Here is a 16,794-nt window from a genome sequence, read left to right on the forward strand (position 1 = left end):
GGAGAGAGTTGTGAATGAGAGACAGAATGGAGAGACAGAATGGAGAGACAGAATGGAGAGAGTTGTGAATGGAGAGACAGAATGGAGAGACAGAATGGAGAGACAGAATGGAGAGACAGAATGGAGAGAGTTGTGAATGGAGAGAGTTGTGAATGAGAGACAGAATGGAGAGAGTTGTGAATGAGAGACAGAATGGAGAGACAGAATGGAGAGACAGAATGGAGAGACAGAATGGAGAGACAGAATGGAGAGACAGAATGGAGAGACAGAATGGAGAGAGTTGTGAATGGAGAGAGTTGTGAATGAGAGACAGAATGGAGAGACAGAATGGAGAGACAGAATGGAGAGAGTTGTGAATGAGAGACAGAATGGAGAGACAGAATGGAGAGACCGAATGGAGAGAGTTGTGAATGAGAGACAGAATGGAGAGAGTTGTGAATGAGAGACAGAATGGAGAGACAGAATGGAGAGACAGAATGGAGAGACAGAATGGAGAGACAGAATGGAGAGACCGAATGGAGAGACAGAATGGAGAGACAGAATGGAGAGACAGAATGGAGAGACAGAATGGAGAGACAGAATGGAGAGACAGAATGGGAGACAGAATGGAGAGACAGAATGGAGAGACAGAATGGAGAGAGTTGTGAATGAGAGACAGAATGGAGAGAATGAGAGACAGAATGGGGAGACAGAATGGGGAGACAGAATGGAGAGACAGAATGGAGAGACCGAATGGGGAGACAGAATGGAGAGACCGAATGGAGAGAGTTGTGAATGAGAGACAGAATGGGGAGACAGAATGGGGAGACAGAATGGAGAGACAGAATGGAGAGACCGAATGGAGAGACAGAATGGGGAGACAGAATGGAGAGACAGAATGGAGAGACAGAATGGGGAGACAGAATGGAGAGACAGAATGGAGAGACAGAATGGAGAGACAGAATGGAGAGACAGAATGGAGAGACAGAATGGAGAGACAGAATGGAGAGACAGAATGGGGAGACAGAATGGGGAGACAGAATGGAGAGACAGAATGGAGAGACAGAATGGAGAGACAGAATGGAGAGACAGAATGGAGAGACAGAATGGGGAGACAGAATGGAGAGACAGAATGGAGAGACAGAATGGAGAGACAGAATGGAGAGACAGAATGGAGAGGGATGTGTTGTGCTCCTCCTGCCGGCACTAGAAGGAATGTGAAGATCACGGACGTCTCTTTATGTAGACACTTCAACTGATTCTAACTGACCTCCTCACATTTTATATTAGAACGTCTAATGTGCCTACGAAAGTCATTTTCTATACAAGTTGTTGTATGTGTTTCATAGTTTCAGTATTGTTATGGCAACAACAACAAACATTGTAAAATTGTCTGTAATATTTAACCGTTGTATCAGTCTGAAAGGATAATTCTGATACAGCGTTTTTTTTAACAGGAACTAAACATTTAATTGATTAACTAAATTGATTCTCTCGATGTCTATTAATGTCAGTTCGTGTCACAGCCCTTTGTCACAGCCCTTTTTACATCAGCCGATGTCACAAAGTTCTGTATTGAAACCCAGCCTAAAACCCCCAAAACAACAAGCAATGCAGATGGAGAAGCATATCATGTACCGGCATTATCTGACCAGTAGAGGGCGCCATTTGTCCTCATCCACGAGTAGACAACCCAGGCAGTAGGCCAGCAAGACCTCAGGATCACAAAACCATCATGCCCCGGTCACAAAACCTTCACATCAGGGTCACAAAACCTTCACGTCAGGGTCACAAAACCTTCACATCAGGGTCACAAAACCTTCACCCCGGTCACAAAACCTTCACGCCCGGGTCACAAAACCTTCACGTCAGGGTCACAAAACCTTCACGTCAGGGTCACAAAACCTTCACGCCCGGGTCACAAAACCTTCACGCCAGGGTCACAAAACCTTCACGTCAGGGTCACAAAACCTTCACGTCAGGGTCACAAAATAAGTATTCCCCCCCCCCCCCCTTTAAGATTTAGATGCACTATTGCAAAGTGACTGTTCCACTGGATGTCATAAGGTGAATGCACCAATTTGTAAGTCGCTCTGGATAAGAGCGTCTGCTAAATGACTTAAATGTAATGGAAATGTAAAACCTTCACGTCAGGGTCACAAAACCTTCACGTCAGGATCACAAAACTTTCATGCCAGGGTCACAAAACCTTCACGTCAGGGTCACAAAACCTTCACGTCAGGGTCACAAAAGTTGTGAATGAGAGACAGAATGGGGAGACCTTCATGCCAGGGTCACAAAACCTTCACGCTCTGGTCACAAAACCTTCACGTCAGGGTCACAAAACCTTCATGCCAGGGTCACAAAACCTTCATGTCAGGGTCACAAAACCTTCACGTCAGGGTCACAAAACCTTCATGCCAGGGTCACAAAACCTTCACGCTCTGGTCACAAAACCTTCACGTCAGGGTCACAAAACCTTCATGCCAGGGTCACAAAACCTTCACGCTCGGGTCACAAAACCGTCATGCCAGGGTCACAAAACCTTCACGTCAGGGTCACAAAACCTTCACGTCAGGATCACAAAACTTTCATGCCAGGGTCACAAAACCTTCACGTCAGGGTCACAAAACCTTCACGTCAGGGTCACAAAACCTTCATGCCAGGGTCACAAAACCTTCACGCTCTGGTCACAAAACCTTCACGTCAGAGTCACAAAACCTTCATGCCAGGGTCACAAAACCTTCACGTCAGGGTCACAAAACCTTCACGTCAGGGTCACAAATCCTTCACGGTGTTGGAAATCCTATTCATTATTGATTATGATTAAAGGACCTGTGCACAATGGAAAGGATTTCACCACGGGAGCCTTGCTTAGTACTCAATCAACAGTTGCAATGTGTTTTCTCTCATAAACTTCAGCCCGATTTGAGTATGTCTGGTGCAGTGGAACCAATAGAGACTGGAAATGGGAGGCTGATCTCCAGCACCTCAGTAGACAGGAAATAGGAGGCTGCTCTCCAGCACCTCAGTAGACAGGAAATAGGAGGCTGCTCTCCAGCACCTCAGTAGACAGGAGACAGGAAATAGGAGACTGTTGTCCAGCACATTACAGAGCTATGATGAACTATGAGCTGACCTGTAGGTCCCAGGCAATGGCTGGATGGCAGATGGCTGGGTGGCTGGATGACAGATGGCTGGGTGGCTGGATGACAGATGGCTGGGTGGCTGGATGACAGATGGCTGGGTGGCTGGATGACAGATGGCTGGGTGGCTGGATGACAGATGGCTGGGTGGCTGGATGACAGATGGCTGGGTGGCTGGATGACAGATGGCTGAGTGGCTGGATGACAGATGGCTGGGTGGCTGGATGACAGATGGCTGGGTGGCTGGATGACAGATGGCTGGGTGGCTGGATGACAGATGGCTGGCTGGCTGGATGACAGATGGCTGGGTGGCTGGATGACAGATGGCTGGGGGTGGCTGGATGACAGATGGCTGGGTGGATGACAGATGGCTGGGTGGATGGGTGGATGACAGATGGCTGGGTGGCTGGATGACAGATGGCTGGGTGGCTGGATGACAGATGGCTGGGTGGATGGGTGGCTGGATGACAGATGGCTGGGTGGCTGGATGACAGATGGCTGGGTGGCTGGATGACAGATAGCTGGGTGGCTGGATGACAGATGGCTGGGTGGCTGGATGACAGATGGCTGGGTGGCTGGATGACAGATGGCTGGTTGGATGGGTGGCTGGATGACAGATGGCTGGGTGGATGGGTGGCTGGATGACAGATGGCTGGGTGGCTGGATGACAGATGGCTGGGTGGCTGGATGACAGATGGCTGGGTGGCTGGATGACAGATGGCTGGGCTGGATGACAGATGGCTGGATGACAGATGGCTGGGTGGCTGGATGACAGATGGCTGGGTGGCTGGATGACAGATGGCTGGGTGGCTGGATGACAGATGGCTGGGTGGCTGGATGACAGATGGCTGGGTAGCTGGATGACAGATGGCTGGGTGGCTGGATGACAGATGGCTGGGTGGCTGGATGACAGATGGCTGGGTGGCTGGATGACAGATGGCTGGGTGGCTGGGTGACAGATGGCTGGGTGGCTGGATGACAGATGGCTGGCTGGCTGGCTGGATGATAGATGGCTGGGTGGCTGGATGACAGATGGCTGGCTGGCTGGATGCATGACAGATGGCTGGATGACAGATGGCTGGGTGGCTGGATGACAGATGGCTGGGTGGCTGGATGACAGATGGCTGGGTGGCTGGATGACAGATGGCTGGCTGGCTGGATGACAGATGGCTGGCTGGCTGGATGACAGATGAATAGATGGATGACAGGTGGCTGGGTGGCTGGATGACAGATGGCTGGATGGTTGACAGATGGCTGGCTGGCTGGATGACAGATGGCTGGGTCGCTGGGTGGCTGGATGACAGATGGCTGGGTGGCTGGATGACAGATGGCTGGATGGTTGACAGATGGCTGGCTGGCTGGATGATAGATGGCTGGGTGGCTGGGTGGCTGGATGACAGATGGCTGGGTGGCTGGATGACAGATGGCTGGCTGGATGATAGATGGCTGGCTGGCTGGATGACAGATGGCTGGGTGGCTGGATGACAGATGGCTGGCTGGCTGGCTGGATGCATGACAGATGGCTGGATGACAGATGGCTGGGTGGCTGGATGACAGATGGCTGGATGACAGATGGCTGGATGGTTGACAGATGGCTGGATGGTTGACAGATGGCTGGGTGGCTGGATGACAGATGGCTGGATGGTTGACAGATGGCTGGCTGGCTGGATGACAGATGGCTGGCTGGCTGGATGACAGATGGCTGGCTGGATGACAGATGGCTGGATGGATGACAGATGGGCTGATGACAGATGGCTGGCTGGATGGCTGGATGACAGATGGCTGGCTGGCTGGATGACAGATGGCTGGCTGGATGACAGATGGCTGGATGGATGACAGATGTCTGGCTGGATGACAGATGGCTGGCTGGATGGCAGAATGGATGACAGATGACTGGATGGATGACAGATGATGGATGGATGGATGACAGATGACTGGATGGATGACAGATGAATGGATAGGACTGGATGGATGAGATGGCTGGATGGATGGCAGATGGCTGGATGGATGGATGACAGATGTCTGGCTGGATGACAGATGGCTGGCTGGCAGATGGCTGGATGACAGATGAATGGATAGATGACAGATGGCTGGATGGATGACAGATGGCTGGCTGGATGGCAGATGGCTGGATGGATGACAGATGGCTGGATGGATGACAGATGGCTGGATGGATGACAGATGTCTGGATGGATGACAGATGGCTGGATGGATGACAGATGACTGGATGGATGACAGATGGCTGGATGGATGACAGATGTCTGGCTGGATGACAGATGGCTGGATGGATGACAGATGGCTGGATGGATGACAGATGGCTGGATGGATGACAGGTGGCTGGCTGGCAGATGGCTGGATGGATGACAGATGGCTGGATGGATGACAGATGGCTGGATGGATGACAGATGGCTGGCTGGATGGCAGAATGGATGACAGATGACTGGATGGATGACAGATGGCTGGATGGATGACAGATGGCTGGATGGATGACAGATGACTGGATGGATGGCAGATGGCTGGATGGATGACAGATGGCTGGATGGATGACAGATGGCTGGATGGATGACAGATGACTGGATGGATGACAGATGGCTGGATATCTGGCAGTTACAGTATATTTATTACACTGGATGTACAGTGTACTTGATTACTGATAAATAATTATATACATTTATAATTAGTAGATTTTGTCATCTGTTTTTGTACTTATTGATAGTATATAGTGTTTTGTGGTGAGGTTTTCATAAAAGCCCTTGGGCTTCCAACCACACCTGCACACCGTTTTCAAACATGTGTTTTGAATCTGTATTGTTGTCTATCACTTGTTTAATTTGGTTCAAATAAATAAGATATATATATATTTAAATACCCCCAAGATATGCTAAGCTCAGGGGAGGTTAGCATTGTTTCCATTACAATAACAGGGGAGGTTAGCATTGTACCTCTCACCATTACAATAACAGGGGTTAGGTTAGCATTGGGGAGGTACCTCTCACCATTACAATAACAGGGGAGGTTAGCATTGTACCTTACTCACCATTACAATAACAGGGAGGTTAGCATTGTACCTCTCACCATTACAATAACAGGGGAGGTTAGCATTGTACCTCTCACCATTACAATAACAGGGGAGGTTAGCATTGTTAGCATTGTACCTCTCACCATTACAATAACAGGGGTTAGGTTAGCATTGTACCTCTCACCATTACAATAACAGGGGAGGTTAGCATTGTACCTCTCACCATTACAATAACAGGGGAGGCAGGGGGAGGTTAGCATTGTACCTCTCAATAACAGGGGAGGTTAGCATTACAATAACAGGGGAGGTTAGCATTGTTTGGGGGTATGATCTCTGTGCATTGTCTTGTAACTTTCTCTTTCTCACTCATCATTATTCACGATTCATTCAGGATTATCTGTAGCATCCACATTTAGTTAGTGCGTTCATAACCTGTTACCGAGAGACAACAGGCTGGGGTTGAGATTAGCCCATTCATTATGGACACGGGATGAGATTAGCCCATTCATTATGGACACGGGATGAGATTAGCCCATTCATTATGGACACGGGATGAGATTAGCCCATTCATTATGGACACGGGATGAGATTAGCCCATTCATTATGGACACGGGATGAAATGGATTATTATTATTATTATTATTATTATGGACCCATTCATTATGGACACGGGATGAGATTAGCCCATTCATTATGGACACGGGATGAGATTAGCCCATTCATTATGGACACGGGATGAGATTAGCCCATTCATTATGGACTTTTTCCTTGTTGAGCATGGATCTGGTTTATCCGTATAGCCTAGAGTTGATACAGAAAGCAGATTGGGACATAGAGACGCTGCATTTAAAACTCAATTGGTCTCCCTGCCCCTGTCTGGGTCTTAATCCCAGTATTCAGGACCTCTCGTCTCATCCTTACCTCACCCTAAACTTTCTCATCCTCACCTCACTCTTCTTACCCTAACCTTTCTCATCCTCACCTCATCCACAGACAGTCTATGTTCTGGTTGACACTCAGAGACAGTCAGTCTATGTTCTGGTTGATACTCAGAGACAGACAGTCTATGACCTGGTTGATACTCAGAGACAGACAGTCTATGTTCTGGTTGATACTCAGAGACAGACAGTCTATGTTCTGGTTGATACTCAGAGACAGACAGTCTATGACCTGGTTGATACTCAGAGACAGACAGTCTATGTTCTGGTTGATACTCAGAGACAGACAGTCTATGACCTGGTTGATACTCAGAGACAGACAGTCTATGACCTGGTTGATACTCAGAGACAGACAGTCTATGTTCTGGTTGATACTCAGAGACAGTCAGTCTATGACCTGGTTGATACTCAGAGACAGTCAGTCTATGTTCTGGTTGATACTCAGAGACAGTCAGTCTATGACCTGGTTGATACTCAGAGACAGTCAGTCTATGACCTGGTTGATACTCAGAGACAGTCAGTCTATGTTCTGGTTGATACTCAGAGACAGTCAGGGAGGTGGGGGGACCTCCCTGTCCCCGGGTTAGGGTGTGGCAGCGCCATCAGAATGTAGTAGAGATGGGGACGGGGTATGGGTGTAAGGAGCGTGTCAGCTGAGTGAAGTAGGGCATGGCTTCAGCCATACTGTTCACCAGAGAGTGGTTGACGTGAGGTTCATCCAGGAGGCTCCTATAGGGAACAACGACAGAAGATACAGCTATACACCAACTCCATGGTGAATAGTGGAGAGGCTGGTGAGAACATGGGAGATGTGTGTGTCCGGCTAGAAGGATCACTCTCTGGGTTAGGGTTAGGGTTAACCCTACAAGGTGTCAGGATATGGACTACAAGGTGTCAGGATATGGACTACAAGGTGTCAGGATATGGACTACAAGGTGTCAGGGTATGGACTACAAGGTGTCAGGGTATGGACTACAAGGTGTCAGGTTATGGACTACAAGGTGTCAGGTTATGGACTACAAGGTGTCAGGATATGGACTACAAGGTGTCAGGATATGGACTACAAGGTGTCAGGTTATGGACTACAAGGTGTCAGGTTATGGACTACAAGGTGTCAGGATATGGACTACAAGGTGTCAGGTTATGGACTACAAGGTGTCAGGTTATGGACTACAAGGTGTCAGGGTATGGACTACAAGGTGTCAGGATACTGGTGTCAGGATATGGACTACAAGGTGTCAGGGTATGGACTACAAGGTGTCAGGATATGGACTACAAGGGGTCAGGGTATGGACTACAAGGTGTCAGGATATGGACTACAAGGTGTCAGGATATGGACTACAAGGTGTCAGGATATGGACTACAAGGTGTCAGGGAATGGACTACAAGGTGTCAGGATATGGACTACAAGGTGGACTACAAGGTGTCAGGATATGGACTACAAGGTGTCGAAAGCGTATTATAATGTTGACTTCATTGCTCCCCACAGTTGTGTCAAGTTGGCTGGATGACCTTTGGGTGGTGGACCATTCTTGATACACACAGGAAACTGTATGAAAAACCCAGTAATGTTGCTGTTCTTGACACACTCAAACCGGTGCGCCAAGCACCTACTACCGTACCCCGTTCAAAGACACTTCAATATTTTGTCTTGCCCATTCACCCTCTGAACGGCAGACATATACAATTCATGTCTCAATTGTCTCAAGGCTTTAAAAAATCCCTTCTTTAAAACGTCTCCTCCTTTTCATCCACACTGATTTTAAGTGGATTGAACAAAAAATGACATCAACAAGGGATCATAGCTTTCACCTGGTCCATCAATGTCACGGAAAGAGCAGGTGTTCTTAATGTTTTTTGTACAATCAGTGTATATGTGTTCACTGTAAATTCCCCCTACCCAATTCAGATGTGATGTCATCTGCCATGTCAGCCTATTTGAAACCACTGTACAAAAAAAAAAAAGACATCTTTCCCCTTAAACAGGTCTGTGGATTTATGACGACTTCCTGTTCCTATTAACTTAAGTGAAATGAACTAGGCAAGTAGGCACGAGGGGGAATAAGCAGTAGGAAGTGATTACTAATGAAACCCGTCCATATTTACGTCAAGACCACAACTTGCTGATTGGTCAAACCACAAGGTGTATTTTACTGGGTAACGGCTGCTGAGATTACAAAACCAACCCATTGAAAAGGGCGTGTTGTAAAACCTATCGTTTTGTTTGCAAACACTCAAGTCAATACTATTGGTATATTTTCCTACGAGTTTGTCAGACGAATAGCAGCAAATAAAATCTAGACTGGCTTTGAGGTTAGATGTGCTATAGCTAGCTAGCAAGCAAAAGTTGCACCACTGACTATATTTTGGACAAGAATTTACAGCCATTTAGTTTTTGTATAATCTTAAATATAACATAGCCATACCTAATTTAAATATAATACGATACAATAAACATTTAATTCACTATTTATGCCGGGGTAAGGATACTCCGGACAGCAACGACGGCACCTGAGAGGGACATTTGTCATTCGTTTGCGAAATGCGTTATTCATATTTATTTTTGCAGCCTTTCTGTTGGGGATCATACACCATTTACCGGTAAGTCTTCATACAGACACAGACTATATTTACAATTGAAAAATATGTGCCTGTGAAATTTCCCTTATGAATGAGGGGAAAAAAACTAACATTTTACAATTAATTTCCTCAATATGTGACGAAAGAAGGGGGGGGGGGGGAGCATTCAATCACAAGATGAACATGTTATTGGAGAGTGTGGACCATAGACATTTAAGGTGTAACTACGCTGAGAGTCGGGAAGCAAGTACAGGAAGGGAATAATTTAACGACAAAAACCAAGAAACACGAAACAAAGGAACAGGAACAATAACAATAACGCCTGGAGAAGAAGCCAAAGGGAGTGACAGATATAGGGAAGGTAATCAACAAGGTGATGGAGTCCAGGTGGGTCTGATGAGGCGCTGGTGTGCGTAACGGTGGTGACCGGTGAGCGGTATAATGAGCAGCCTGGTGACCCAGAGCGCCGGTAGATGGAGGATACGGGACAATAAATAGAATCTCATTCTACTTCTGTGATGGAGACCTTGTGGTTATATACAACAGCCCTTTTCTTTAATCATATTTAATCACTTCCTCTTACACTGCTCCTAATAAAGTCCCATTTACTCTGAGATAATCATAATTTGCTTTTCCACGAATTAAATGGGCTTGCTGACATCACCATCAGGAGATTTCCGTTTTAGATTTTTTTAACTTCCCGTTCATTAATTTAATTATTTGACTTATCAGTAAACCTGCGTCTGTAATTCATATTTGAAAGCCATGGTCATAAATTGTCCCTCTCTCCAAGCACAGTGTTTACTATGCAGTGTAGATTCCTCTTGTGTGTTAAAATACTTTTCGGTGTCATCTGGAGGTTAAACAAGACATGCGAGTGGTGGACTGGCGCTGATGGTGATGAAGAGAGTGGACGTGCATTTCAATGTGTAACACCGGGACCCTTCTTAGATTAGCCTGTTGCCTTACGTCACTGCAGAATACACAAGGAAATGCTAATATTTTGCAATAGGTCTACTTAAAATAGGAGCTTGAGCAGTCATTTCAGATAATACACAGAATATTTCATGTTTATAATTTCTTCCTATAAAGATGTTAAATGACATACAGTAAGTTAATAAATACTATATCAAATCAAATGTATTTGTATAGCCCTTTTCACATCAGCTGATATCTCAAAGTGCTGTACAGAAACCCAGCCTAAAACCCCAAACAGCAAGCAATGCAGGTGTAGAAGCACGGTGGCTAGGAAAAACTTCCTAGAAAGGACAAACCTAGGAAGAAACCTAGAGAGGAACCAGGCTATGAGGAAAAACTCCCTAGGAAGGCCAAAACCTAGGACGAAACCTAGAGAGGAACCAGGCTATGAGGGGTGGCCAGTCCTCTTCTGGCTGTGCCGGGTGGAGATTATAAACCTAGAGAGAAACCAGGCTATGTGGTGTGGCCAGTCCTCCTCTGGCTGTGCCGGATGGAGATTATAACAGAACATGGCCAAGATGTTCAAATGTTCATAAATGACCAGCAGGGTCAGATAATAATAATCATAGATTCTGACTGAAGTAGAATAGGAAGAAAGGTTAGGAGTCACTCCTGTTTGAGGTTTTGCAATTAAAACATTGCATTCATGAGTACTCTTTTTATTTTCTTATTATTTTTCTTCACATCGACAACACTGAAAAAGCAACATAAGAGCACCTAGTGTAACATTAAATATATGACTTAGAAATCAAAAGTGTTTAAATAACATCAATAACAATACATCATAACATGACAGAATATAATTTGCGATTTACCTAGATAATGCAAGGTTCAAGGATGATGGAGAAGTGTATACAGTCATTCACACCTTAGTGTTAAAGTAACAGTTCATATCTTGTTCAGAGTTGGGTCGGCTTCCTTAAGTTGCATTAAAATGATCGTGTTTGGTCACTAGATGACCAAATTGCCCTCTTGCCCTCTAGTGGCCTCTAGTGCCCTCTAGTGGCCTCATGGGTGGAATGTAATTACCATACATTTGAATTTGAATTTTAAATACGCTTGAAAATCCGATGTTTCTATGTCCAAAAGGTTATATTTCAGTCTTTTGTGATGTATATAAAGTGTAATATTGGGATGCAAACTCCAAATGGAATACATTTCAACTCTATATCTGACATGGTGCAGACGCCATCTTTTGTTAAACCCACAACTATGTGTGTGAGATGTATACTTTTGTTTCAAACGTAGATTTGTTTCAGACTACCCAGAATCCCTCTGGCCCCGATTTAGACCACTGCAGTAAATGTCATCCAAAAATTCCAACATGTGGCAACTCATTGTAACAACTCATTGCTGAATGTCTTAGGGCCACAGATGAGGTGTTATAACCACTCATTGCTGAATGTCTTAGGGCCACAGATGAGGTGTTATAACCACTCATTGCTGAATGTCTTAGGGCCACAGATGAGGTGTTATAACCACTCATTGCTGAATGTCTTAGGGCCACAGATGAGGTGTTATAACCACTCATTGCTGAATGTCTTAGGGCCACAGATGAGGTGTTATAACCACTCATTGCTGAATGTCTTAGGGCCACAGATGAGGTGTTATAACCACTCATTGCTGAATGTCTTAGGGCCACAGATGAGGTGTTATAACCACTCATTGCTGAATGTCTTAGGGCCACAGATGAGGTGTTATAACCACTCATTACTGAATGTCTTAGGGCCACAGATGAGGTGAGTAGTTAGTAGTAGCCTACGTTGGATAACATTCTCAGTCTTCATCACTAGTCATGACTGTTGATGATAATACCTGCTGGTGAGTGTGGAGAAAATGTTGTTTACATCCTGAATGGCACCCTATTCCCCTTATAGTGGCCTACTGTCCTCATAACCCCACCCCAACCCTTCTCTCCAGTCCAGGGCCACTGTCCTCATAACCCCACCCCAACCCTTCTCTCCAGTCCAGGCCCACTGTCCTCATAACCCCACCCCAACCCTTCTCTCCAGTCCAGGCCCACTGTCCTCATAACCCCACCCCAACCCTTCTCTCCAGTCCAGGCCCACTGTCCTCATAACCCCACCCCAACCTTCTCTCCAGTCCAGGCCCACTGTCCTCATAACCCCACCCCAACCTTTCTCTCCAGTCCAGGGCCACTCTCCTCATAACCCCACCCCAACCCTTCTCTCCAGTCCAGGCCCACTGTCCTCATAACCCCACCCCAACCTTCTCTCCAGTCCAGGCCCACTCTCCTCATAACCCCACCCCAACCCTTCTCTCCAGTCCAGGCCCACTGTCCTCATAACCCCACCCCAACCCTTCTCTCCAGTCCAGGCCCACTCTCCTCATAACCCCACCCCAACCCTTCTCTCCAGTCCAGGCCCACTCTCCTCATAACCCCACCCCAACCCTTCTCTCCAGTCCAGGCCCACTGTCCTCATAACCCCACCCCAACCCTTCTCTCCAGTCAAGGCCCACTGTCCTCTAGTTCATTGTCTGAGTAGGAACCATGAGAACTATAGCTGAGCTCTGTCGCAGTGTGCCTCAGAAAATGTGTAGGGCGAGACAGTAAACCCACTACAGCTCCTACGGTATCAGCACTTAACACATCATCTTCTTCTTCCCCTGCTTCCAGATCCTCCTCATCTTCATCGTCCCGGGTACCAGAGTTACGGGTGTCTCCAGACCCGGTATTGCTGCCCTGCTTCCCCCCGTGGGGACAGTCGGAGTCACCTTGGCCCTTGATTGCCTGCTCCTTGGCCTTGCGGCTCCGTTTCCACTTCATCCGCCTGTTCTGGAACCAGATCTTCACCTGAACGGAACCGGGAGCACAACGTCAGAACTGAAACACGACAGTTACACGAGGATAAACATGTCAGTCAAAACAACCTGCGGCTCATTTCAGTGGGTCTAAAGTTTTACGGCACGAGTAGACATTTATCCAACTGTCATCTCTATGGGACTGCAGATGGATATGAGCTATGCAGCTAAATCTGGAGCAATATTTATTGTGCATGGTCCCTGACACATAAGTTTATAAAAAAATAATTCACACAATTGCACAAAAAAAGAAAAAAGGATTGAAAATCACTTCAGGGAGCATCATACCTGTGTCTCTGTGAGCACGAGAGAGGTGGCCACCTCAAAGCGTTTAGGTCTGGACAGGTATTTGTTGAGTTTGAACTGGTTTTCCAGGTGTAGTAGCTGTTGACTGGTGAAGGCTGTTCTGGGCCTACGACACTTCCCCATCAGACTGGCCTGAGAGGAGACTGGAGTGGAGACCATGAGAGAGGTTATTATCACATGTTAAACTATTACGACTACTACTAATAATAGTTATTATAAAATAGTTATAATGATAATAATCTATGGTTTATTTATGTCACATTTATTTCAGGGTCTTGCTCTTGTGTACGGGAGGATGATGGGGCTGAGATATAAACATGTTCATCTTTAAAAGCCGTCCTTTCTGATGTCAGTTGTATTGGACTTTGGTTTACAGTTGGCCTGAAGACACGGGGATATGGCTTTAGCAGGGCTATAAAACTCAACAACAAAGTCCCGCTATTGAATGACCATTAAATTAATGAAGATTTCAATAGCGGGACTTTGTTGATGAAGTGGACGTATTGTATCAGGTGTTTGTTTATTGTATACTGTAATAATAATAATCTCACACTTTGGCTATCGCCTATGAATTAAAATGTTATTTATGACTAAAGGTAAATCATTACAGACAAAGAGATATGATTATGGTTCAGGAGTAAATGAAAGATGCAATGACAACTTGTTTTGTGTGTGCTTATTCTAGATAATATCTGCATTTAAAACGAATAATTTACAAATCCATTATTTTTGTATTAATTCGGAAAAAGAAGAGCAAGATATTATGAAAATAATATTTTATTTATTTATTTAATGAGCCCTCCTACAATGTAGTAAATTCGACATATTGTTCAATGAAATTATAACGGCTAAATAATTCAACTAAAATATACGGAAATTATGCAGCACCAATACAGTAATTAGGTTTAATAAGCAAAAGACAACATTCTGTTTCAATAATTTATTTACAACTACTTCATTTTCACACAATATATTTTATAGCTATTATGAACAGTGGTAAAGAGAGACACTTCATTTATATTCAAAGAATTACAAATGAGACGCCTGAAAGCTACTTGCCACCATAGTCTCCGAGTCTTGGCATCATCATTCCAGCTCTAATCCAGTGTTCTAGAGGAAACCCAGCCATAACTGCTGCCCTTAGGTGCTCTGGGTACGGCTGGGCGAAACTGGGATAGGCGAAGGCTGTGTGCTGGCCACTCAGAGCCGCGACGGGGTACATGTGGGTGGGATACATTCCAGGGATGGTCCCCTGAGACAGCTGGGTCAGTCCCTGGTGAGAGAAATTCAATAGACCCGGTTTGGGGATAATCCCGGTCTGAATGTGGATACCGCTGGTGGTCCTCCGCTGGGATGGGGTCTCCGACCGGCGGCACGAGAATGGGTTGTCCTCAGAACACAGTCCCGGGGAGCTGTCTCGGTACACCCGGTGCGCCAACAGCGCGTCGATTCCAAAGTTCTTAGATTTCGCCATTGTGTACTTTTCCTGAGACTTTTACCAACTCAAATTATTCTTCTGGGTTATGATTGCTGGATTAGAGTTGTTTTAGGCGAAACGAAACAGCATCTCATCGAGATAGTTTTAAAACACTACTGTTTGTCTAATGTTTCAGTTTTTCTAAATAAATAATTATAAAACGTCACTTTCTTGACAATATACTTTTCCCCTCTTTTGTTCTAATTTGTCCGTCCGTGCCGTGCGGTGCCAGTCGCTCCTCTGCTTCCTTTGCGATTCGTCCCCACCTGAAACTGGCAACTTTTCTCACAACGCTCTGCAATTTAACCTCGGAAATGTATAAACGGGATCCTTGGGACGTCCCAACTCCGTCGAACCTCCCCAAACCCGCCCCCCCCTCCCAAACCTGCCTCTGATTGGCTCATCTTCTTCCACTAATTGGTCTTTTGACCAATCAGATCAGAATTGGGCTGCGTGTATAACACAGCATGGGCAGGACTTTACAGCAGGTGTCAAACTCATTCCACGGAGGGCAGAGTATCTGCAGGTTTTAGTTTTTTCTTTGAAGTAAGACCTAGAAAACCAGGTGAGGGGAGTTCCTTACGAATTAGTGACCTTAATTCATCCATCTAGTATAAGGGTGGAGCTCGATAGGTGAAAAAGTATTTTTGTAGGCTTATATAGGAGATAAAACAAATAGTTAAAGTAAAAAAAAACCAGTCTTCCATCCGTGACATCACAGTGATTTCTTTCCATACATATCACAATGCACGTAACACAATTACAAATAACCCAATGGAGAAAGATGAAGCTCAATTTTATCCTATCGTTTATGTAAATGTCTTTGTCACCTTTCTAGGAAGCAGCAGCCTAGGAATACTACGAGCCCGTGCAGTGAGTGAAAGGCCTGTATCATTTAGATTCTGGACATTTCGCATTCCTGCTGTCCATTGTCATTCATATTTTTTTGATAGATTCTAGACCTTTCCATTTAAAGACAACAAAAAAATACAGCATTTTTGATTGACATGTCCACAAATTCTGTCGTCGAGGAAGAAGTGGCCTAATATCCAGTGATATAAATTATCTTTATACCACAAATAATAATTAACGTTAAATCTTTTGTTGATTCAATTTTTTTACTTTGTTGGGTGCACTTTGTTGGGAAAAAGTTCCCAATTTTCATACTTGAGTAAAAGTAAAGATATTTTATTAGAAAATTACTGAAATAAAAGAGAAAGTCAGCCAGTAAACTGCTACTTGCTAAAAGTAAAAAAGTATTTGGTTTTAAATATACGTATGTACCAAAAGTACATGTAAATGCTAAAATATACTTAAGTATCCAAAGTCAAATGAAAAGTATAAATGATTTCAAAGTCCTTATATTAAGCAAATCAGACCGCACAATTGTCTTGTTTTTGTTATTTACGGATGGCCAGGGGCACGCTCCAACACTCCGACATTTACTAACAAAGCATTTGTGTTCAGTGAGTCTTAAGTACTTAAGTACTTTACTCCACTGCATAAGACCAAGTTTGCAGTTTCAGTCACCCATCCACACGTTTTAAA

The 16,794-nt window shown here is 45.3% G+C and overlaps 1 protein-coding gene and 1 long non-coding RNA gene across 2 annotated transcripts; one reads left to right on the forward strand and one right to left on the reverse strand.

The window, feature by feature from the left end:
- The first annotated feature begins 9,584 nt into the window (after positions 1-9,584).
- Positions 9,585-14,423, forward strand: LOC124043042. The gene is made up of 3 exons (XR_006840251.1): positions 9,585-9,683; positions 13,279-13,935; positions 14,041-14,423. It is a non-coding gene; the product is annotated as an uncharacterized LOC124043042 (long non-coding RNA).
- On the reverse strand, positions 13,070-15,509 carry mnx2a (motor neuron and pancreas homeobox 2a). The gene is made up of 3 exons (XM_046361225.1): positions 14,829-15,509; positions 13,752-13,912; positions 13,070-13,455 (listed from the first exon to the last, which is right to left on the reverse strand). Exons 1-3 carry the CDS (start codon positions 15,241-15,243, stop codon positions 13,111-13,113), a joined length of 921 nt encoding a protein of 306 aa, XP_046217181.1. The 5' UTR covers positions 15,244-15,509; the 3' UTR covers positions 13,070-13,110.
- Between the last annotated feature and the right edge of the window lie 1,285 nt (positions 15,510-16,794).

This window comes from Oncorhynchus gorbuscha, linkage group LG09, assembly GCF_021184085.1.
Source record: "Oncorhynchus gorbuscha isolate QuinsamMale2020 ecotype Even-year linkage group LG09, OgorEven_v1.0, whole genome shotgun sequence".
NCBI lineage: Eukaryota > Metazoa > Chordata > Actinopteri > Salmoniformes > Salmonidae > Oncorhynchus > Oncorhynchus gorbuscha.

Excerpts from the sequence above, each read along its gene's own strand:
- mnx2a (XM_046361225.1), bottom strand. The coding sequence starts at position 15,243 with ATGGCGAAATCTAAGAACTTTGGAATCGACGCGCTGTTGGCGCACCGG. Across the intron at positions 13,913-14,828 it reads AAGACTCGGAGACTATGGTG|TCTCCTCTCAGGCCAGTCTG; the intron begins GCAAGTAGCTTT and ends TCTCCACTCCAG. Across the intron at positions 13,456-13,751 it reads TCGTGCTCACAGAGACACAG|GTGAAGATCTGGTTCCAGAA; the intron begins GTATGATGCTCC and ends GGTTCCGTTCAG.